The sequence below is a fragment of the Oncorhynchus gorbuscha genome, linkage group LG15, assembly GCF_021184085.1.
Source record: "Oncorhynchus gorbuscha isolate QuinsamMale2020 ecotype Even-year linkage group LG15, OgorEven_v1.0, whole genome shotgun sequence".
Classification (NCBI taxonomy): domain Eukaryota; kingdom Metazoa; phylum Chordata; class Actinopteri; order Salmoniformes; family Salmonidae; genus Oncorhynchus; species Oncorhynchus gorbuscha.
In genome coordinates, this window is record NC_060187.1 from 69,710,965 (window position 1) to 69,734,543 (window position 23,579).

Sequence of the window (23,579 nt, forward strand, 5' to 3'; positions counted from 1 at the left end):
AAACATTTCTGGGATCTTTTATTTCAGCTCATGAAACATGGGACCAACACTTTACATGTTGCGTTTATATTTTTGTTCAGTGTAGTTTACAGAGAAAGGTTCCTTCTGTTTTTGACACAAATCTTTATTAAGTAACAAGCTTTTAACTTGTTTTAGAGCTTTATCAAGCCATGTATCGGGGTTTCCTCTGAAGTGGAAACGCTCAAGGAGAGAATTTGATTGTCTGTCATATTCTTTCTTCCTCTGTGTCACAGATGCGACTCTGGCTATGAAGTTGGCTTACTGGTAAACCTCATTTTAGGGGGAGATGGTGATGACTATCAGCTGTCAGTATAGTAGTTTATCTGTAGGTTTTCTGTAAACTGTACTACTTAGAGATTGTCCCTTCTTTGTAACAAACACATCTAAGAAATGTATAGAGTTAATGTTCTTTTCCATAGTGAAGGAAAAGGAAGAAATGTGTTTAATTTAATTTCGTAGCCTGTCCAGATCTTTAACGATTCGAAATATCGGGCTAATGCGCAGCGTGGTAAGTGTCCATGTTGTTTATTTTAACCGGAACACTGAAACAAAAACAAAAGTCGAACAAAACGCAACAGTTCTATCAGGTACTCACACAAAACAGAAAACAATCACCCACAACACAAAATGGGAAAATAGGCTACCTAGGTATGGTTCTTAATCAGAGACAACGATTGCCAGCTGCCTCTGATTGGGAACCATACCAGGCCAAACACATAGAGATAGACAACATAGAACACAAAACATAGAATGCCCACCCCAACTCACGCCCTGACCAAACTAAAATAGAGACATAAAAAAGGAACTAAGGTCAGAACGTGACAAGATCATAAAGCAATTGTCTATATATTGGGTCCAATATTTAACATGATCTTTGTAAGGTTTATTTTCATAAATAAAATCCAATTAGAATTTCCCTATGAAGAGATTTTTGTGTTTCCACCAAACAGGTCTTCCTGATCCAGTGTTGAATGCTGTATTACGCAACAATCATCTAACAAATACAATAAAGTCCTCATGATCATCATCAACATGCGGTGACCATGTCGTAACCTAATAAGAGCCGATAATATCCATCTGATGCCTGATAGATGTGACCTTTAACCTAGTTGTTTGGTCTCTCTGTTGTCAGAGATAATGCCTGGGGCTTTTAGCTGAATAATCCTACATCCTCAGAGCTGAATTTATATCAAGCCTCCTATGTAATAGTATTGTAGACCAGGGTTTCCCAAACCCAGTCCTGGGGCCCCCTATTGGTTCTTAACGATTTACATGAGCTCTTATTCATAATGCACATGTTACAGTACATTATTGAGTAGAGTATGAATGATTGTGCGTGTGTGTGAGCGGTTCATTCTTTCTGCATCCGACTATAAATGTAAACATACTCTAACCACACAGGTTTCACATCATCCTTTGGTGCTGAAGAGTGGCAGTTTCACTTGGGCTGAATTCCAAATCAGCCCGCTACCCTAGAGCTAAACTGAGCTGAATGGCCCAGTCAGTCATTCAGTCAGGCAGCCTCAGTCCCCTTCCTTCTACTCTCCTCCTCCCCCACTCTTCTTATTACAGAGGAGAGGTTGAGAAGTGAGCCCCACATGGATCTGTCTGCATTAATTATTGAATCGTTTCCTCCACTGTGGTAACCTTTACAGAGCATGACAGGGCAGGAGGCTAAAGTCCCAGACATTATACTGGAGGGGAGGAACACACAGGAGCAGCAGAATATGTATGGATACTGTATCTGTGTGCATCACTTGGTATTCCTCATTCATTTACCCGTTCAGACGAGGCATAGTAAATGCAGAGTCACCTGTTGAAGTTGGACTGAACCAGCTGGCATGGTATACTGCATGTCCTGTATAACAATGTTGTTTTATAAACTATAACCGTGTTTTGTGCACTGTGCGCCTCCTCTAGCTGCCTAGTCAGTCTTCCCCTATCAGTTTGAGGGCAGGTAATTGGGGTTGTTTGGGGGGAGTGTTCAGCCATGCTACCGTAACAGCTCCTGGGTGACACTGGCATGCTGAAAATCTCACTGTGTTTGTGTCCTCTCTCTCTCTGTATATCTCTTTCCCCTCCTCCCTCCTCTCAGGTCTACAGTCTGAAGGCTCGCCCCCTCACCTAGAACAACCCTCTGAACAGCAACAACAAGACATCGCCAAGATGTTCAGCACCAAAAGGTCAGAATGGCGTCACAGATTGCATCTATTTTTGTGCTATTGTGGGGAGTGGGGGGGGGGGGGCTGTCACAAATCCCAGGGCGTTTTAAAATGGCTTTTTTTTATACAAACAGACATTTCATGTCAGCTGTTTTTGTATTTTTGCTCATGTTTTGGAGCTGAATTTGACTATAGAGAGAGAGGTGACTTTTGAGTTAAGGTCAACACAAATGTTATTTTGCCTCTGTTTAATCACAAATAATGTCAGTTTAAAAGGTGCCTAATTTAGTTCTATTTAAAAGGTGCCTAATTTAGTTCTATTTGTTTCTATTTTAGTTATTCTTCTTGAAATATAATGTTATTGTTTCCATAAGACATGAAGACACACACACACACGCACACAAAAACACAATCAGACATCATCTGTAATGAAATGAAGCCAGGCATTAGTATTGCAAAATATAGAATTAATTGCCTGTGGATTACATCCTGAAAAATAATGAATATTCAACACTAGAACTCCTCCCTCATATTTTCAGAAGTATACAAACACTCTCATCCCAGAATAAAATCAAACAAACTGCCTAGCTTGACTAATCACATAACAGTGCATGTTCTAACAGGAAGTTACAGCTAGTTCACAGAAATATATTAAATAAATAATGGTCAAAGGCACCTTGTCTAACATCAGTGTTCAAAGAAAACCAATGGGAGTTCTCTGCCTCAAACGGTTTCTAAGAGCTTTGTCTAAATTATCCCCACATCATGTCAAATGCATGGTGAGAAAACTATTTGTACTGTGTTGAAAGCTTCTAGAACATTACCTGCTAATAGAGGGCTTTTAAGATAAGTACCTTATTAAGTTAAATTTACAGTTAAATGTTAAGCTCCCGCCCGTTTTGATCTGGTGGGGCGAAATGATACCCATTTTCCTCACAACATGTGAGAGGTACCATCCTGAAAATGACCTTAATTATCTTTATAGAAGATTAGAGGAATTACACGATTTTTTGATGTTTTTATAATCGTCTCACATGTCATTGCGACCTCTGATGGTAATACAGTATGTGAACAAAATATAAAGTAATATAATATAATCAAGTGAAGTTGAGATGATTCACAAGGTGGATGAATCCCTTGATGATGAGTTCTCTTGGATTGAATCGTCCTCTTCCCCACTGCCCCTCAGAACCCCGTGTCATATCATGCTAATAGCACAGCACACACCTGTCAGAAGTGGCACTCTCTCTCCCCCTCTTTACAATCAAGCCTGGGCATACTCTTCATATTTATACCAGATGATGGAGAAAATGGTCCCATCAAGACCTAACACATTCCCTTGCTTACTGACAAGCCCACTTCATTAATGTCCAACATGTAGAACAAACAGCCCTGCCGCTGGAAGCCAATGTGGGTCATCAAGTAGCTTTTTGCTGAATGACATAATGTATGAAAATGTCCTTCTTCGCTTCCTGTTGTTACGTAAAGCAGAATGTGTGTGAGTATGAGTCAGCCTCGGGTGGAACCTTACTGTATCTGTGACAATACGTTGTCTAATGAATGCAAATCAAGTCAAGATTTTTAAGCACCAACAAAAGTTAAAATGTTTGAATGGTATTGTTTGTTTGTTTGCTTGTTGTTGTTTCTGTTGTTCTTGTGGTTGTAGTGATTTGGCTGAGTGGTGTATGAATGGGTGTTGTTTCTGTTGTTCTTGTGGTTGTAGTGATTTGGCTGAGTGGTGTATGAATGGGTGTTGTTTCTGTTGTTCTTGTGGTTGTTGTGATTTGGCTGAGTGGCGTATGAATGGGTGTTGTTTCTGTTGTTCTTGTGGTTGTTGTGTTTTGGCTGAGTGGTGTATGAATGGGTGTTGTTCCTGTTGTTCTTGTGGTTGTTGTGTTTTGGCTGAGTGGCGTATGAATGGGTGTTGTTCCTGTTGTTCTTGTGGTGGTTGTGTTTTGGCTGAGTGGCGTATGAATGGGTGTTGTTTCTGTTGTTCTTGTGGTTGTTGTGTTTTGGCTGAGTGGCGTATGAATGGGTGTTGTTCCTGTTGTTCTTGTGGTTGTTGTGTTTTGGCTGAGTGGCGTATGAATGGGTGTTGTTTCTGTTGTTCTTGTGGTTGTTGTGATTTGGCTGAGTGGCGTATGAATGGGTGTTGTTTCTGTTGTTCTTGTGGTTTTAGTGTTTTGGCTGAGTGGCGTATGAATGGGTGTTGTTCCTGTTGTTCTTGTGGTGGTTGTGTTTTGGCTGAGTGGTGTATGAATGGGTGTTGTTCCTGTTGTTCTTGTGGTGGTTGTGTTTTGGCTGAGTGGTGTATGAATGGGTGTTGTTCCTGTTGTTCTTGTGGTGGTTGTGTTTTGGCTGAGTGGTGTATGAATGGGTGTTGTTCCTGTTGTTCTTGTGGTTTTAGTGTTTTGGCTGAGTGGTGTATGAATGGGTGTTATTCCTGTTGTTCTTGTGGTGGTTGTGTTTTGGCTGAGTGGTGTATGAATGGGTGTTGTTCCTGTTGTTCTTGTGGTGATTGTGTTTTGGCTGAGTGGTGTATGAATGGGTGTTGTTCCTGTTGTTCTTGTGGTTGTTGTGTTTTGGCTGAGTGGCGTATGAATGGGTGTTGTTCCTCTTTGTCCCGCCCTGAGACAAACGCTGTGCTAAAATTAAGATTCAATACGGTTTATTATGATTTGTAGACAGCATAAAATACATGGTGCCAACACACAGAGGCAAGAAAGGTTGTCGTGATTCTAGTCATGCATATGAAATGCATATAATTAGGAGCAGGTTTGAGTAACGTATGGTAAAACTAAGATACCTCGCTGTCTTTAGGGGGACTGGATCAACTGAACAGATGATATGGATGTGCTGATAATGATTATTTTAGAGCAGCCCATCTTGAAAATTCATAGATTCTCAAACTCATTCCCATTTAGCTGAATATGAGACAAAGTGTATTTCTTCTGCTAAACTGCTGAACGACCCGAAAGACGACTGTGGAAATCTGTTTATCTGTCTAAAAGCCTGAGATGCAACTGTGGATTTTTTTATATTGGTTTTCCATCCTTGCCCCCCCCCCACCACACAGACACACACACACACACACAAACACACAGTCACTGAAGTGTCCATCTGCATACACACAGACTTTCATTAAAAGTCTGTCATTAAAATTTAATCAGTCTCATGTCTGACATAGTACTTTAGGCTACCTTGCATTTTATTGGAATGAAGTCTGGAACAGAGGCGAGGATGATAAATCTAGAACCTTCCCTTACCTAGGGAAAACACATTAGCCTTGTCTGTCTTTGATTACATTAACTCTAACTTCCCTCCAATACTAGATAGACTGTTTTACTGTTATAGATGGGCCTAGATGGGCCCAAAACCTCAGAATCCAGTCACAGCTTAATCGGTTGTGTTTATGCATTCTCATTAAAAGGTAACTTGAGCACCGTTAAATTGAATCTTTCATTCCAAGGCAACATTTATGAAGCGGAGAGCTGAATTACAGTTTTGTATCCAACTCATTAAAACTTTGCCCCGAAAGTCCTCCGCTAACGAAGCTAAAGCTATAAATCTGGAAGGGGGCGAACAAAGAAAGGTCCCTATAATTCTCTCTGAGGTTGATGTCATTTCTATATGTATTCTGTCTGCGGATATGCTCCTCTAATGAGGCTTGCCAGTGTTTACATGCCAAAATAGTCTGAGACGAACGGATGATGAGGAGAGGAGAATCGAGTGGACCCAACCCCGGTACCACCTTCACTCCTCAGCTCATTATTCAGCCATCATGCTGCCATGCCCAAAATGGTCCTGAGACTATATTGACACAACAATACACAATTCAGCTCCGATATGACCTCGAATCTCCCCAAATCCTCATTATATCCCTCCTGGGGCTGGAAGAGGTTGTCTAATTCCAGTTTTGGTTCATTCGTGGCCTCTGATTGTTACCTCACGGCTGTTTACTGTCATGGGTTTCATCCCAAATGGCACCCTATTTCCTATGTAGTGCACTACTTTTGACCAGAGAATTGGTTGAAAGTAGTGCGCTATATATTAAGGATCAACGCTGGAGACAGAAAGCAGGTACAGGGAGAACATTTAATAAACTACGACTATAAAACAGGACAGGAACAGCGTTTGGACAGGGGACAAAGTAACGACATCAGTGCTGACACAGGGAATAACGTGAGGAACAGACAGATAAAGGGGAGGCAATCAAATAATGATAGAGTTCAGGTGGGTCCAATGAGGCACTGGTGCGCGTAATGAAGGGGACAGGTGTGCGTAATGATAGGCAGTCTGGCACTCTCAAGGGCCAGAGAGGGAGAGCGGGAGCAGGCATGACAATAGGGTGCCATTTAGGACACACCCTTGGAGCAGGAGCAGGAGGAGGCTGTCTGCCCTGTATGTCCTGTTGGTTGACGGCTCTGTTGCTGTCTGTTTGTTGTGAGGTCTTGGTAATGATCTGTTGCTGTCTGTTTGTTGGGCGGTCTTGGTAAAGATCTGTTGCTGTCTGTTTGTTGAGAGGTCTTGGTAATGATCTGTTGCTGTCTGTTAGTTGAGAGGTCTTGGTAATGATCTGTTGCTGTCTGATAGTTGAGAGGTCTTGGTAATTATCTGTTGCTGTCTGTTTGTTGAGAGGTCTTGGTAATGATCTGTTGCTGTCTGTTTGTTGAGAGGTCTTGGTAATGATCTATTGCTGTCTGTTTGTTGAGAGGTCTTGGTAATGATCTGTTGCTCTCTGTTTGTTGGGAGGTCTTGGTAATGATCTGTTGATGTCTGTTTGTTGAGAGGTCTTGGTAATGATATGCTGCTGTCTGTTTGTTGAGAGGTCTTGGTAATGATATGCTGCTGTCTGTTTGTTGAGAGGTCTTGGTAAAGATCTGTTGCTGTCTGTTTGTTGGGCGGTCTTGGTAATGATCTGTTGCTGTCTGTTAGTTGAGAGGTCTTGGTAATGATCTGTTGCTGTCTGTTTGTTGAGAGGTCTTGGTAATGATCTGTTGCTGTCTGTTTGTTGAGAGGTCTTGGTAATGATCTATTGCTGTCTGTTTGTTGAGAGGTCTTGGTAATGATCTGTTGCTCTCTGTTTGTTGGGAGGTCTTGGTAATGATCTGTTGATGTCTGTTTGTTGAGAGGTCTTGGTAATGATATGCTGCTGTCTGTTTGTTGAGAGGTCTTGGTAATGATATGCTGCTGTCTGTTTGTTGAGAGGTCTTGGTAAAGATCTGTTGCTGTCTGTTTGTTGGGCGGTCTTGGTAATGATCTGTTGCTGTCTGTTAGTTGAGAGGTCTTGGTAATGATCTGTTGCTGTCTGTTAGTTGAGAGGTCTTGGTAATTATCTGTTGCTGTCTGTTTGTTGAGAGGTCTTGGTAATGATCTGTTGCTGTCTGTTTGTTGAGAGGTCTTGGTAAAGATCTGTTGCTGTCTGTTTGTTGAGAGGTCTTGGTAATGATCTGTTGCTCTCTGTTTGTTGGGAGGTCTTGGTGATGCTGAGTCAAGCTGTCAAGCTTGGAGCTATACTTGCTTTCAGTGTGGGCTGTAATGAAATTACTACAACAATATGAGTGGGACTCATTAGCTGTGGATGGACCCAGACACAAACTGAGCCTAGGGGCCTGTTCAAATATGTTTGATGCTTTAATATGGACTGACTTACTGACTGGCGCTGAGTGTGAATAAATGACAACTTCACAGGTGGGATGTTTCATGGATATTCAGCATAGAGGAAAACATCTTCCTGAATGGATGGACCTGGTTTTGTCTCTATCATTCACAACAATGACTCACAGTGTAATGTATTCCTGTATTACCTTTCTTTGATAATGAACATGATTTAACATGTTCTATTTGACCTTGACAACGTTGATCGCCGGGACATTACAGACTACATACGTCAGCCAATTAAGAAAATTTGCCTACTTGATGTGTCACATCGTCAAAACTTCTAGTTAGGATGTGTCACATCATCAAAACGTCTAGTTAGGAGGTGTCACATCGTCAAAACTTCTAGTTAGGATGTGTCACATCGTCAAAACTTCTAGTTAGGATGTGTCACATCGTCAAAACTTCTAGTTAGGATGTGTCACATCATCAAAACGTCTAGTTAGGATGTGTCACATCATCAAAACGTCTAGTTAGGATGTGTCACATCATCAAAACGTCTAGTTAGGATGTGTCCCATCATCAAAACGTCTAGTTAGGATGTGTCACATCATCAAAACATATAGTTAGGAGGTGTCACATCATCAAAACATATAGTTAGGAGGTGTCACATCATCAAAACATCTAGTTAGGAGGTGTCACATCATCAAAACATCTAGTTAGATTGTGTCACATCAAAACGTCTAGCTGGGATGTGTCACATCATCAAAACATCTAGTTAGGAGGTGTCACATCATCAAAACATCTAGTTAGGATGTGTCACATCATCAAAACATCTAGTTAGGATGTGTCACATCATCAAAACATCTAGTTAGGAGGTGTCACATCATCAAAACATCTAGTTAGGATGTGTCACATCATCAAAACATCTAGTTAGGATGTGTCACATCATCAAAACTTCTAGTTAGGATGTGTCACATCATCAAAACGTCTAGTTAGGATATGTCACATCATCAAAACATCTAGTTAGGATGTGACACATCATCAAAACGTCTAATTCGGATGTGACACATCATCAAAACGTCTAATTAGGATGTGTCACATCATCAAAACGTCTAGTTAGGATATGTCACATCATCAAAACGTCTAGTTAGGATGTGTCCCATCATCAAAACGTCTAGTTAGGATGTGGCACATCATCAAAACGTCTAGTTAGGATGTGTCCCATCATCAAAACGTCTAGTTAGGATGTGTCACATCATCAAAACGTCTAGTTAGGAGGTGTCACATCATCAAAATGTCTAATTAGGATGTGTCACATCATCAAAACGTCTAGTTAGGATGTGTCACATCATCAAAACGTCTAGTTAGGATGTGTCACATCATCAAAACGTCGAGTTAGGATGTGTCACATCATCAAAACGTCTAGTTAGGATGTGTCACATCATCAAAACGTCGAGTTAGGATGTGTCACATCATCAAAACATCTAGTTAGGATGTGTCACATCATCAAAACGTCTAGTTAGGATGTGACACATCATCAAAACGTCGAGTTAGGATGTGTCACATCATCAAAACATCTAGTTAGGATGTGTCACATCATCAAAACATCTAGTTAGGATGTGTCACATCATCAAAACGTCTAGTTAGGATGTGTCACATCATCAAAACGTCTAGTTAGGATGTGTCACATCATCAAAACATCTAGTTAGGATGTGTCACATCATCAAAACGTCTAGTTAGGATGTGTCACATCATCAAAACGTCTAGTTAGGATGTGACACATCATCAAAACGTCTAGTTAGGATGTGTCACATCATCAAAACATCTAGTTAGGATGTGTCACATCATCAAAACGTCTAGTTAGGATGTGTCACATCATCAAAACGTCTAGTTAGGATGTGTCACATCATCAAAACATCTAGTTAGGATGTGTCACATCATCAAAACGTCTAGTTAAGGAATCCATCAAAAAGGGTATATAATAAACAGAATAACAGATACAACATTGACATTCCCCCCAACCACCCACACATGAATGCAAACACACATACACATTCACACACTCACAAACACACATACACACACGCAAACCCCTTGCGCTTAATGAGTTACTTATGCAGAGGTAGGGGACAGGAGAATGTTCCCCTGGGATCACCAGAGGGGATGTTCAACCTCCTGCCAAGGCCTGCTGGATGAAGAGACCACCGCGGTGGCTCCGATTTCTCCAATTTGTCTGACGCCTGGTCCAGACGTCCTCACTTACTTTGGGAATATGGGCAACAAAGTACATGTCGTTTGCCTCATCATTCAGAGATGATTTATGTTGGGGAGTGTTTGTATTCAGTAATTTGAGCCTTCTTCTTGTGGTGCCTGAGCCTGGCAACAGCAGCAACAGCATAGCAGCTCATAAGGAGTGACTACAGTAGTGTTAGCTAACATGGGGAGTGAGAGCAGCACTAGTACTGCCTGAGGACCGCTAACTCTGAGGGAATGTCATGAGAGAAGGGTTTGACTCTGAGAGAGGAAAGGGACCTGTTACGTGACCGTATCGTTTGTCATGGGACACATCATCTCTGGGGCTGTAGATTCCATTTTAGAATTCAAATCAAATCAAATCAAATGTATTTATATAGCCCTTCGTACATCAGCTGATATCTCAAAGTGCTGTACAGAAACCCAGCCTAAAACCCCAAACAGCAAGCAATGCAGGTGTAGAAGCACGGTGGCTAGGAAAAACTCCCTAGAAAGGCCAAAACCTAGGAAGAAACCTAGAGAGGAACCAGGCTATGTGGGGTGGCCAGTCCTCTTCTGGCTGTGCCGGGTAGAGATTATAACAGAACATGGCCAAGATGTTCAAATGTTCATAAATGACCAGCATGGTCGAATAATAACAAGGCAGAACAGTTGAAACTGGAGCAGCAGCACAGTCAGGTGGACCGGGGACAGCAAGGAGTCATCATGTCAGGTAGTCCTGGGGCACGGTCCTAGGGCTCAGGTCCTCCGAGAGAGAGAAAGAAAGAGAGAATTAGAGAGAGCATATGTGGGGTGGCCCGTCCTCTTCTGGCTGTGCCGGGTGGAGATTATAACAGAACATGGCCAAGATGTTCAAATGTTCATAAATGACCAGCATGGTCGAATAATAGTAAGGCAGAACAGTTGAAACTGGAGCAGCAGCATGGCCAGGTGGTCTGGGGACAGCAAGGAGTCATCATGTAAGGTAGTCCTGGGGCATGGTCCTAGGGCTCAGGTCAGTTGAAACTGGAGCAGCAGCATGGCCAAGTGGACTGGGGACAGCAAGGTGTCATCATATCAGGTAGTCCTGGGGCATGGTCCTAGGGCTCAGGTCCTCCGAGAGAGAGAAAGAAAGAAGGAGAGAATTAGAGAACACACACTTAGATTCACACAGGACACCGAATAGGACAGGAGAAGTACTCCAGATATAACAAACTGACCCTAGCCCCCCGACACAAACTACTGCAGCATAAATACTGGAGGCTGAGACAGGAGGGGACAGGAGACACTGTGGCCCCATCCGAGGACACCCCCGGACAGGGCCAAACAGGAATGATATAACCCCACCCACTTTGCCAAAGCACAGCCCCCACACCACTAGAGGGATATCTTCAACCACCAACTTACCATCCTGAGACAAGGCTGAGTATAGCCCACAAAGATCTCCGCCACGGCACAGCCCAAGGGGGGGGGGGGACCAACCCAGACAGGATGACCACAACAGTGAATCAACCCACTCAGGTGACGCACCCCCTGCAGGGACGGCATGAGAGAGCCCCAGTAAGCCAGTGACTCAGCCCCTGTAATAGGGTTAGAGGCAGAGAATCCCAGTGGAAAGAGTGGAACCGGCCAGGCAGAGACAGCAAGGGCGGTTCGTTGCTCCAGAGCCTTTCCGTTCACCTTCCCACTCCTGGGCCAGACTACACTCAATCATATGACCCACTGAAGAGATGAGTCTTCAGTAAAGACTTAAAGGTTGAGACCTGAGGTGGGCTATGATGATGTGCGGTTGCAGTCTGTCCTTCTCACTGTCTCACTGTGCACAAGACTAGGATATAAGGATAGACTAGCAGTAAAATAATATGCCATATGAACTAGGGCTGGTAATTGTCAGGGACATCAAGATACGATATTATGGGCTCCCTATTTAAAAAGAAGATGGAGAACAAGCTATGAAGGAAAAGTACTGGAGTCTTGGTGCAGGTACAGCCAACTAGTGCACAAATAATATTGCGATACTGTCACAATGATTTGCCAACCATCGTCAAAAATAATATCCCGATGTTTGACCGTGTTGACCCCACCTCCCCCATTATTAATATGAACTAGAGCAAACTCTTCAGGTAAGTGCATTATGTCACACTCACATTCACCTTTGTCACTGATTTGCAGTGTATCTTTGTCGGCTAAAACCCCGGATCAATTCCTCTGAAAGTGCTATGGAAAAGTACTATCAGATACTGTAATGTGTTGTGGGTCTTGCTGCTTATTGATGGACAGCAGAAGCAGCAGGTGTGGACTGACTCAAGTGTTCTATTGATCTGTCAGGCTATTAATGGAACATTGTTGTCTAGCATGTTGTCTATCTACCACTGTAGACTATCTACAAGGACTGACTGGCCCTTTCTGTGTCTCACATGTTGTCTACCACTGGTAGACTATAAGTCTTTGCTAGGTAAAGCCCCACCCTATCTCAGCTCATTGGTCACAATAGCAGCACCCACCCGTAGCACACGCTCCAGCAGGTATATTGCACTGGTCACCCCCAAAGCCAATTCCTCCTTTGGCCGACATTCCTTTCAGTTCTCTGCTGCCAATGACTGGAATGAACTGCAAAAATCACTGAAGCTGGAGACTCATATCTCCCTCACTAATTTTAAGCACCAGGTGTCAGAGCAGCTCACAGATCACTGCACCTGTGCATAGCCCACCTGTAAATAGCCCATCCAACTACCTCATCCCCATACTGTTATTCTTTTGCTCCTTTGCACCCCAGTATCTCTACTTGCACATTCATCTTCTGCACATCTGTCACTCCAGTGTTTGATTGATATATTGTAATTATTTTGCAACTATGGCCTATTTATTGCCTTACCTTCCTTATCCTACCTCATTTGCACACATTGTATATATAATTGCTATTTTATTGTTGACTGTATGTTTGTTTATCCCATGTATAACTCTGTGTTGTTTGTGTCACACTGCTTTGCTTTATCTTGGCCAGGTCGCAGTAAACGAGAACTTGTTCTCAACTAGCCTACTGGGTAAAATAAAGGTGAAATAAAATAAATAAATAAAAACGGGTGCCTTATGCACCTGGGTTGACTGTAGCCTTGTGAGGAAATGTGTTTGTGCTGCTTTGCTAACTCCTACGTGGCCATTGTTAGGTGACAACATCCATTGTCACCAGACCACATCCAGTGATTGGATGAGAGAGCCTGGGGCATGGGACTGGAGATGGCACTGCAGGGCCTGGGTTAACCTCTACATCACCAGAGGAACCGAGGAGGAGAAGGATAAGGGTATGGCTAAAGGCTATAAGAACTGGTCGTTTAGTGCGTTTGGAACAGAGAGTAAAAGCAGGTTTCTGGGCACGGTAGAGTAGATTCAAGGCATAATGTACAGACAAGGGTATGGTAGGATGTGAATACAGTGGAGGTACAGCTAGGCATTGAGTGACGATGAGAGAGGTTTTCTCTCTAGAGACACCATTTAAACCAGGTGAGGTCACAGCATGAGTGGGGGGTGGAACAAAAGGGCTAGCTAAGGTATATTGAGCAGGGCTGGAGGCTCTACAGTTCTATGTTCCATTCTATTTGTCAGACCTGTTTTCCATCGCTCCCAGGCTTCTAACTGATCAATTCTGATCTCACTTAACAATATTTTGCCTCTGCTTTTCCCCCTGCTTTTAAATTCTGTTAATCTATTCTATGAAATATGTAATGTATTTGCTGACTGCATGTCAATGGGATTAGTGCCTTAGCTTGCACCTAGGGTACACATATAGTGAAGTGAATACCAAAAACAGCCCTCAGAACTGTTGGCCTTCCACTTTGAAGAAACCAATGGTTCATCACTACTTAAAGTGCTCCATTCTACTTTATTGACTGCTGTTGAAAAGTCAATGAGCTATGCTACATAAGCTATAAACTGTAGCAGACTTCATTTATTTAGAGAGCTTTGCTCTGTGCTACCTATTCTAACCTACGTTGCATTTGATCACATTTGCCTATTACTTTCTTTTCACGCTATTTAACATATTTGTCTGCTGTACAGGATATGGCATCACAATGGTAGCACGTTTTGACTAAATTCCACACATCTCAGGGGAAGAAAGAAGTGGCCTTTGGGGGGTTTGATTGGGAATATGCCCTGGTTAAACTGAGGGAAAATCCTTTTCCGCTCCAAGCCCTGAGCACCACCACCTTGGGCATGTTGGCATATTGTTGTTGCATGATGCCAGGCAACCCATGGTACTTTCAGCTAGTATCACCCCTGCCTCCTCCCCTCTCGTCCTCCCTCGTCCTCCTCGTTGGGTGAAAGCACTGTAGCAGCTGGTCCATCGGGGCCCGTGCGTCCCGTGGTGAACACCAAGGAAGAGTCAAATGAACGTGTGATTTCATTACTCACATGAAACACCAGCAGCTCTCAATGCCGGCCAGAGGGCAAACTAAACGCTGCCGTCAGAAACAGGAAAACAAATATCTTTCTATTACATGAGCTACTGTAGTAAATTACCTTCCATAAACAAATTAGAAATCCAATTCTCAAAGCTTTGGTCTTCTAGTGTTGTGTACTGTCTATTTTTTAAATGAGCAATAATATGTTTCTCTTTCATGTGTTCTCTTTATCTCGTTGTTACAGTAATATGGGATGGTGACATCAGTAGCAACAGAGTAGAGGGCAGAGAGAGTAGAGAATAAAGAGAGGGAGAGAAAGAGGGAGAGAGAGAGAGCAGAGCAGAGAGAGTAGAGAATAAAGAAAGATAGGGAGAGAAAAAGAGGGAGAGAGAGCAGAGAGAGAGATTGAGAAATCACGAGAAAACAAAAAGAAAATTACTTGACACATTGGAAAGAATTTACCAAAAAGCTGAGCAAACTGGAATGCTATTTGGGCCTCAACAGAGAGTACACAGTGGCAGAATACCTGACCACTGTTACTGACCCAATCTTAAGGAACATTTTGACTATGTACAAACTCAGTGAGCATAGGCATGCTATTGAGAAAAGAAAGCAGGCTATGTGCACACTGCCCACAAAATAAGGTGGACACTGAACTGCCCTTCCTAACCTCCTGCCAAATGTATGACCACATTAGAGACACATATTTCCTCAGATTACACAGAACCACAAAGATTTCCAAAACAAATCAAATTTTGATAAACTCCCATATCTATTGGGTGAAATACCACAGTGTGCCATCACAGCAGCAAGATTTGTGGCCTGTTGCTACAAGAAAAGGGTAACCCGTGAAGAGCAAACACCATTGTAAATACAACCCATATTTCTGTTGATTTATTTTCCCTTTTGTACTTTAACTATTTTTTTTTGCCCGCTTTGAAGACAATACAGTGCCCCTGACACGGCCTGCAACGAAAACATGCGGTCTCTCCTTCACTGCAGCCGAGGTGAGTAAGACATTTAAACGTGTTAACCCTCGCAAGGCTGCAGGCCCAGACGGCATCCCCAGCCGCGCCCTCAGAGCATGCGCAGACCAGCTGGCCGGTGTGTTTACGGACATATTCAATCAATCCCTATACCAGTCTGCTGTTCCCACATGCTTCAAGAGGGCCACCATTGTTCCTGTTCCCAAGAAAGCTAAGGTAACTGAGCTAAACGACTACCGCCCCGTAGCACTCACTTCCGTCATCATGAAGTGCTTTGAGAGACTAGTCAAGGACCATATCACCTCCACCCTACCTGACACCCTAGACCCACTCCAATTTGCTTACCGCCCAAATAGGTCCACAGACGATGCAATCTCAACCGCACTGCACACTGCCCTAACCCACCTGGACAAAAGGAATACCTATGTGAGAATGCTGTTCATCGACTACAGCTCGGCATTCAACACCATAGTACCCTCCAAGCTCGTCATCAAGCTCGAGACCCTGGGCCTCGACCCCGCCCTGTGCAACTGGGTACTGGACTTCCTGACGGGCCGCCCCCAGGTGGTGAGGGTAGGCAACAACATCTCCTCCCCGCTGATCCTCAACACGGGGCCCCCACAAGGGTGCGTTCTGAGCCCTCTCCTGTACTCCCTGTTCACCCACGACTGCGTGGCCACGCACGCCTCCAACTCAATCATCAAGTTTGCGGACGACACAACAGTGGTAGGCTTGATTACCAACAACGACGAGACGGCCTACAGGGAGGAGGTGAGGGCCCTCGGAGTGTGGTGTCAGGAAAATAACCTCACACTCAACGTCAACAAAACTAAGGAGATGATTGTGGACTTCAGGAAACAGCAGAGGGAACTCCCCCCTATCCACATCGATGGAACAGTAGTGGAGAGGGTAGCTAGTTTTAAGTTCCTCGGCATACACATCACAGACAAACTGAATTGGTCCACTCACACTGACAGCGTCGTGAAGAAGGCGCAGCAGCGCCTATTCAACCTCAGGAGGCTGAAGAAATTCGGCTTGTCACCAAAAGCACTCACAAACTTCTACAGATGCACAGTCGAGAGCATCCTGGCGGGCTGTATCACCGCCTGGTACGGCAACTGCTCCGCCCTCAACCGTAAGGCTCTCCAGAGGGTAGTGAGGACTGCACAACGCATCACCGGGGGCAAACTACCTGCCCTCCAGGACACCTACACCACCCGTTGTTACAGGAAGGCCATAAAGATCATCAAGGACATCAACCACTCGAACCACTGCCTTTTCACCCCGCTATCATCCAGAAGGCGAGGTCAGTACAGGTGCATCAAAGCTGGGACCGAGAGACTGAAAAACAGCTTCTATCTCAAGGCCATCAGACTGTTAAACAGCTACCACTAACATTGAGTGGCTGCTGCCAACACACTGTCATTGACACTGACCCAACTCCAGCCATTTTAATAATGGGAATTGATGGGAAATGATGTAAATATATCACTAGCCACTTTAAACAATGCTACCTTATATAATGTTACTTACCCTACATTATTCATCTCATATGCATATGTATATACTGTACTCTACATCATCGACTGCATCCTTATGTAATACATGTATCACTAGCCACTTTAACTATGCCACTTTGTTTACTTTGTCTACACACTCATCTCATATGTATATACTGTACTCGATACCATCTACTGTATGCTGCTCTGTACCATCACTCATTCATATATCCTTATGTACATATTCCTTATCCCCTTACACTGTGTATAAGACAGTAGTTTTGGAATTGTTAGTTAGATTACTTGTTGGTTATCACTGCATTGTCGGAACTAGAAGCACAAGCATTTCGCTACACTCGCATTAACATCTGCTAACCATGTGTATGTGACACATAAAATTTTATTTTATTTGATTTGACACTGTACATATCCATAATATGACGTTTGAAATGTGTCTATTATTTTGACACTTGTTAGTGTAATCTTTACTATTTTACTGGTGTTATTCATTATTTCATTTTTGTTTATGATCTATTTCACTTGCTTTGGCAATATAAACATAGGTTTCCCATGCCAATAAAGCCCTCTGAATAGAATTGAATTGAGAGAGACAGACCACCTCCGGGCGAGTTGGTTGGCAGGATGTTTGTTAAGCATGGTAATTGGTAGTGTGAAGGATACCGGGGAGAAATATGGCTCTTCAAAGATCTGCTATAGCCACTGCAAGTCTCTCTCTCTCTCTCTCTCTCTCTCTCTCTCTCTCTCTCTCTCTCTCTCTCTCTCTCTCTCTCTCTCTGTCTGTCTTTCACTCTCTTTCTCTCACTGTCTCTTTTTTCTCTCTCTTTCTCCATCTCTCTCTCTCTTTCGCTCTCTCTCTCTCTTTCGCTCTCTCTCTCTCTTTGTCTCTCTCTCTCTTTTTCTCCATCTCTCTCTCTCTTTGTCTGCACTTTCACTTTCATCCCCCCGGATTAAATAATTTCATATTTTATATAAGGACAGATTAGAAAGCTGTGGGCCCAAACAAGCGTCTTCAAACAGTTATACGATTCGGATGTGGGAAGGGAAACGCATGAATGGCTGGCTATCTTTTTTCAATTTGCTGACTGCTGTGACATTTTGCAATGGTGGGAAGTAGTACAAAATTGAAATGATTCAATGTAATGTTGCTCCCTGCTCTCCGCCAGCTGCTTTTGATTGATGTTGGCTGAGCTCATCCTTATCTGACAGGATCCATTTAACTAGGAATCTTTTTTCATTTACCACGTTGCCCAAAGTGGATGTTTTTCTAACTGGGGATCTGACCTTACTGGGGGTCTGACCTGTGTGATCTATGGGAGGAGATGGAATGCTCAGAACCTTCTAAAAGGCTATAAAACACAGAGAATCACCAGGGAGCTCTATCAAGGAGTGATGGGTACACCTGGTGCATTCTGGTGCATGTAGTTTTGATTTATGTATGAGCCAGATACCGTTGTGAAGGTTTTCTAAAGGTAATATTTTACGATGATGAAAAGCCTCAACACATGGTGTCTCGAGACACAAAGCTCTCATATAATAAACAATACAGTTTACGTCACATCACTGTATGGGCAATAATAAGGACAGGTGTTGAAATACACTATAGTTAGAAAAGCATGTGGACACCCCTTCAAATTAGTGGATTCAGCTATGTAGTATGTCTAAATACCCTGGAACACCAAAAGTATGTGGACACCTGCTCGTCGAACATCTCATTCCACAATCATGAGCATTAATATGGAGTTGGTCCCCCCTTTGCTTCTTTCACTGCCTCCACTCTTCTGGGAAGGCTTTCCACTAGATGTTGGAACATTGCTGCAGGGACTTGCTTACATTCAGCCACAAGAGCATTAGTGAGGTCGGGCACTGATATTGGACGATTAGCCCTGGCTCGCAGTCGGCGCTCCAATTCATCCCAAAGGTGTTTGATGGGGTTGAGATTAGGGCTCTGTGCAGGCCAGTCAAGTTCTTCCACACCGATCTCAACAAACCATTTCTGTATGGACCTCGCTTTGTGCACGAGTGCATTGTCATGCTGAAAGAGGAACTGGCCTTCCCCAAACTGTTGCCACAAAGTTGGAAGCAAAGAATCGTCTAGAATGTCATTGTATGCTGTAGCGTTAAGATCTCCCTTCACTGGAACTAACAGGAACTTACACCAAAATTTTCAGTTGCCCAAAGTGAGGAGAGGGTGAGGGTGTGTGGTATTGACCAGAAGGCCGGCGCCTGTTAGATCATCTAAGCCACTGAGATGGTTGGGTTTAGTAGAAGGCTAAGCTAGCCATCGTAGTACATCAACACTGATTCTTACACAGACCTGGGAGCTCTCTCTGTTCTCACCCCCAAAACACTAGCAGAAAGTGAAGAAAGTGGCTTGGCAAAGCTGACGTGATTGGATGGGTTCTCCTCGGTTGACTTCCAAATGGCACCCTATTCCCTATGCAGTGCACTTCTAAACTAAAAAGCACACTCTTTGTGGCCCAAGTCTAGTTCCTGTGACCACAATGTCCTTGGCATTGTCTGTTGTGACATGGATTGTTATGTTGGGCCTCTAAAGTAGAGGTCTTCACGGGTCCAAAAATGTGGACCTGTTCCCGAAATGGACCTGGGGCTTTTCCACCAGACCCGTTATGCATAAATACATGTTTTAATATAGAGACTTGTTCCCAACGGACCTGAGGACAACTAGAAGCAGCAGACATTTCAATTTGTAAACTACTTTATTAACCTGAGCTGATAAAACATCAAGGGAATGAGAGGTGCCGCTCTAGCAGGCGGAGGAGCGGCCTTGCGGTGTGTACTGTGAGAAAGTAGGAAGGGAGGGAGAGTCAGCAACCCACCAAACCAAGCCAACTCGTGCTATTAACTTCTAACTTGTCATAGCTTGGTTATTTATCATCCAACATGATTACGTAGTACCTGTCCTGACTGCATCAAAAGAAGAGAAGTTATTTATCTTACCTAGCTCAACTAGCTAGGCTGCTTGCGCTTTCTACTGTCCATTTACAAATAACAACACCTCAGATAGCAGCAGCCTACCTACTTTTCAGTTTTAGCATATCCTTCTCGTTTAACTTTTAATGACATCATTTTAATCCCATCGTCCACTGATTAGATGGCATAGCAGTCAGACGTATTTGTCCTTTGTCTTGTCGTGTCCCATGTATATATATTTTTATATATTTTTCTCCACATATCTTTTTATATTTTTCTAAACCCTTACTTCAAAATACTCTCCTGCAACCCGCCTCACCCAATGTGGTGTGGACCTGCTTTTTCTCTAAAGTATTTTTCTTTGCCTCTATTACTGGAATCTCTCCAACATAAACCAGCCAGCTAACTAGCCAGCTAACGGTCATCAGCTAACCTCTAGCTCGGAAAGCTCTCGCCAGTTTGTACAACGCGATTCAACCAGTGCATACCGGACCTATTTTTATCTCCATATCCCCGGATTCCTATCGCAAGCTCTGAACCTTCTCACCTTCCGACCTTCGCAGCTAACGCCCCCTAAATGCTAGCTGTGTAGAGCACAACGGACTGTTGGCTTACGAGGCCCATCGAATACATTCCGAAGCCACTAGCTAGCAGTCAGCTATCCTTTGCTAGCGATCATCAGCTACCATTATCCCGGACAACTCTCGCCAGTCTGTACAGTGCGACTCAAACCAGAGCTAGTCAGACTTTTTCTTCTCCATATTTCCGGATTCCTACCGCAAGCTCTGAATCTATTTTTTTATTTAATTTTTGAAAAATGTTATTATGATTTTAAAAAATCACCTGGAATTATAGCAGCTAACGACCCCTGAACGCACAGCCGCTAATCTGCGGCCTGCTAGCTATCCAAAGCACATTGGACTGCTGACTTAAGAGGTCCTTCGGACATATTTCTTCCGCCACTATACATATTTTGCCAATTGGCCTGGTTTACTACACGGAGCCCTGCTGATCCGTCCGCTGATGTAACTGCACGAGGGGCCACAACAGACTTTCCTCCGCCGCGTCATCCCTCTAAGGCCTTTCTGTTAGCCTGCTAGCCCCATGCAGCTAGAGACAATATCTCTTTCACTATCACTATATGCACAGGCTTAACCCCACTGTATTCACATCCTACTATACCTTTCCATTCCTAACTATAACATTTTCCGACAAGATAGAACTGCCAAAGGGGGCGGTGTTGCAATTTACTGCAAAGATAACCTGCAGAGTTCTGTCTTGCTATCCAGGTCTGTACCCAAACAATATGAGCTTCTACTTCTAAAAATGAACCTTTCCAGAAACAAGTCTCTCACCGTTGTCGCTTGCTATAGACCACCCTCTGCCCCCAGCTGTGCCCTCGACACCATATGTGATTTGATTGCCCCCCATCTATCTTCTGAGCTCGTGCTGCTAGGTGACCTAAACTGGGACATGCTTAACACCCCGGCCAACCTACAATCTAAGCATGATGCCCTCAATCTCACACAATTTATCAATGAACCTACCAGATATAACCCCAAATCCGTTAACAGGGGCACCCTCATAGATATCATCCTAACTAACTCACCCTCCAAATAAACATCTGCTTTTTTCAACCAAGATCTCAGCGATCACTGCCTCATTGCCTGCATCCGTAATGGGTCTGCGAGCAAACGACCACCCCTCATCACTGTCAAACACTCCCTAAAACACTTCTGCGAGCAGGCCTTTCTAATCGACCTGGCCGGGGTATCCTGGAATGACATTGACCTTGTCCCGACAGTAGAGGAGGCCTGATTAATCTTTAAAAGTGCCTTCCTCACCATCTTAAATAGGCATGCCCCATTCAAAAAATGTAGAACCAGGAATAGATATAGCCCTTGGTTCACTCCAGAACCAGCACAAAAACATGCCCTTGACCAGCACAAAAACATCCTATGGCGTTCTGCATTAGCATCGAATAACCCCCGTGATATTAAACTTTTCAGGGAAGTTAGGAACCAATATACACAGGCAGTTAGGAAAGCTAAGGCTAGCCTTTTTAAACAGAAATTTGCATCCTGCAGTACAAACTCAAAAAAGTTCTGGGACACTGTAAAGTCCATGGAGCACCTCCTCCCAGCTACCCACTGCTCTGAGGCTAGGAAACACTGTTACAACCGACAAATCCACTATAATTGAGAATTTCAATAGGCATTTCTCTACGGCTGGCCATGCTTTCCACCTGGCTACCCCTAACCCGGTCAACTGCCTGGCACCCTCCACAGCAACCCGCCCAAATCAAATCAAATCAAATCAAATTTATTTATATAGCCCTTCGTACATCAGCTGATATCTCAAAGTGCTGTACAGAAACCCAGCCTAAAACCCCAAACAGCAAACAATGCAGGTGTAAAAGCACGGTGGCTAGGAAAAACTCCCTAGAAAGGCCAAAACCTAGGAAGAAACCTAGAGAGGAACCGGGCTATGTGGGGTGGCCAGTCCTCTTCTGGCTGTGCCGGGTAGAGATTATAACAGAACATGACCAAGATGTTCAAATGTTCATAAATGACCAGCATGGTCAAATAATAATAAGGCAGAACAGTTGAAACTGGAGCAGCAGCACAGTCAGGTGGACTGGGGACAGCAAGGAGCCATCATGTCAGGTAGTCCTGGGGCACGGTCCTAGGGCTCAGGTCCTCCGAGAGAGAGAAAGAAAGAGAGAATTAGAGAGAGCATATGTGGGGTGGCCAGTCCTCTTCTGGCTGTGCCGGGTGGAGATTATAACAGAACATGGCCAAGATGTTCAAATGTTCATAAATGACCAGCATGGTTGAATAATAGTAAGGCAGAACAGTTGAAACTGGAGCAGGAGCATGGCCAGGTGGACTGGGGACAGCAAGGAGTCCTCATGTCAGGTAGTCCTGGGACATGGTCCTAGGGCCCAGGCCAGTTGAAACTGGAGCAGCAGCATGGCCAGGTGGACTGGGGACAGTAAGGAGTCATCATGTCAGGTAGTCCTGGGGCATGGTCCTAGGGCTCAGGTCCTCCGAGAGAGAGAAAGAAAGAGAGAAGGAGAGAATTAGAGAACGCACACTTAGATTCACACAGGACACCGAATAGGACAGGAGAAGTACTCCAGATAAACAAACTGACCCTAGCCCCCCGTCACATAAACTACTGCAGCATAAATACTGGAGGCTGAGACAGGAGGGGTCAGGAGACACTGTGGCCCCATCCGAGGACACCCCCGGACAGGGCCAAACAGGAAGGATATAACCCCACCCACTTTGCCAAAGCACAGCCCCCACACCACTAGCACAGCCCCCACGCCCAAGCTCCCACCATTTCTCCTTTACCCATATCCAGATAGCTGATGTTCTGAAAGAGCTGTAAAATCTGGACCCCTACAAATCAGCCGGGCTAGACAATCTGGATCCTCTAATTATCTGCCGAAATGATTGTAACCCCTATTACTAGCCTGTTCAACCTCTCTTTCGTATCGTCTGAGATTCCCAAAGATTGGAAATCTGCCGCGGTCATCCCCCTCTTCAAAGGAGGAGACACTCTAGACCCAAACTGCTACAGACCTATATCTATCCTACCCTGCATCTCTAAGGTCTTCGAAAGCCAAGTTGACAAACAGATTACTGACCATTTTGAATCACATCGTACCTTCTCCGCAATGCAATCTGGTTTCCGAGCTGGTCATGGGTGCACCTCATG

General features: G+C 44.0%; 1 protein-coding gene across 1 annotated transcript in view; it reads left to right on the forward strand.

Moving 5' to 3' along the window:
• LOC123997897 (oxidation resistance protein 1-like) overlaps nucleotides 1-23,579 on the forward strand; it is a 196,895-nt gene that overhangs the window by 21,382 nt on the left and 151,934 nt on the right. The window contains exon 2 of the mRNA XM_046302581.1: nucleotides 2,117-2,204. Within this exon, the coding sequence (XP_046158537.1) occupies nucleotides 2,188-2,204 (17 nt within the window). The 5' untranslated portion in view covers nucleotides 2,117-2,187. The remainder of the gene's footprint in view (nucleotides 1-2,116; nucleotides 2,205-23,579) is intronic.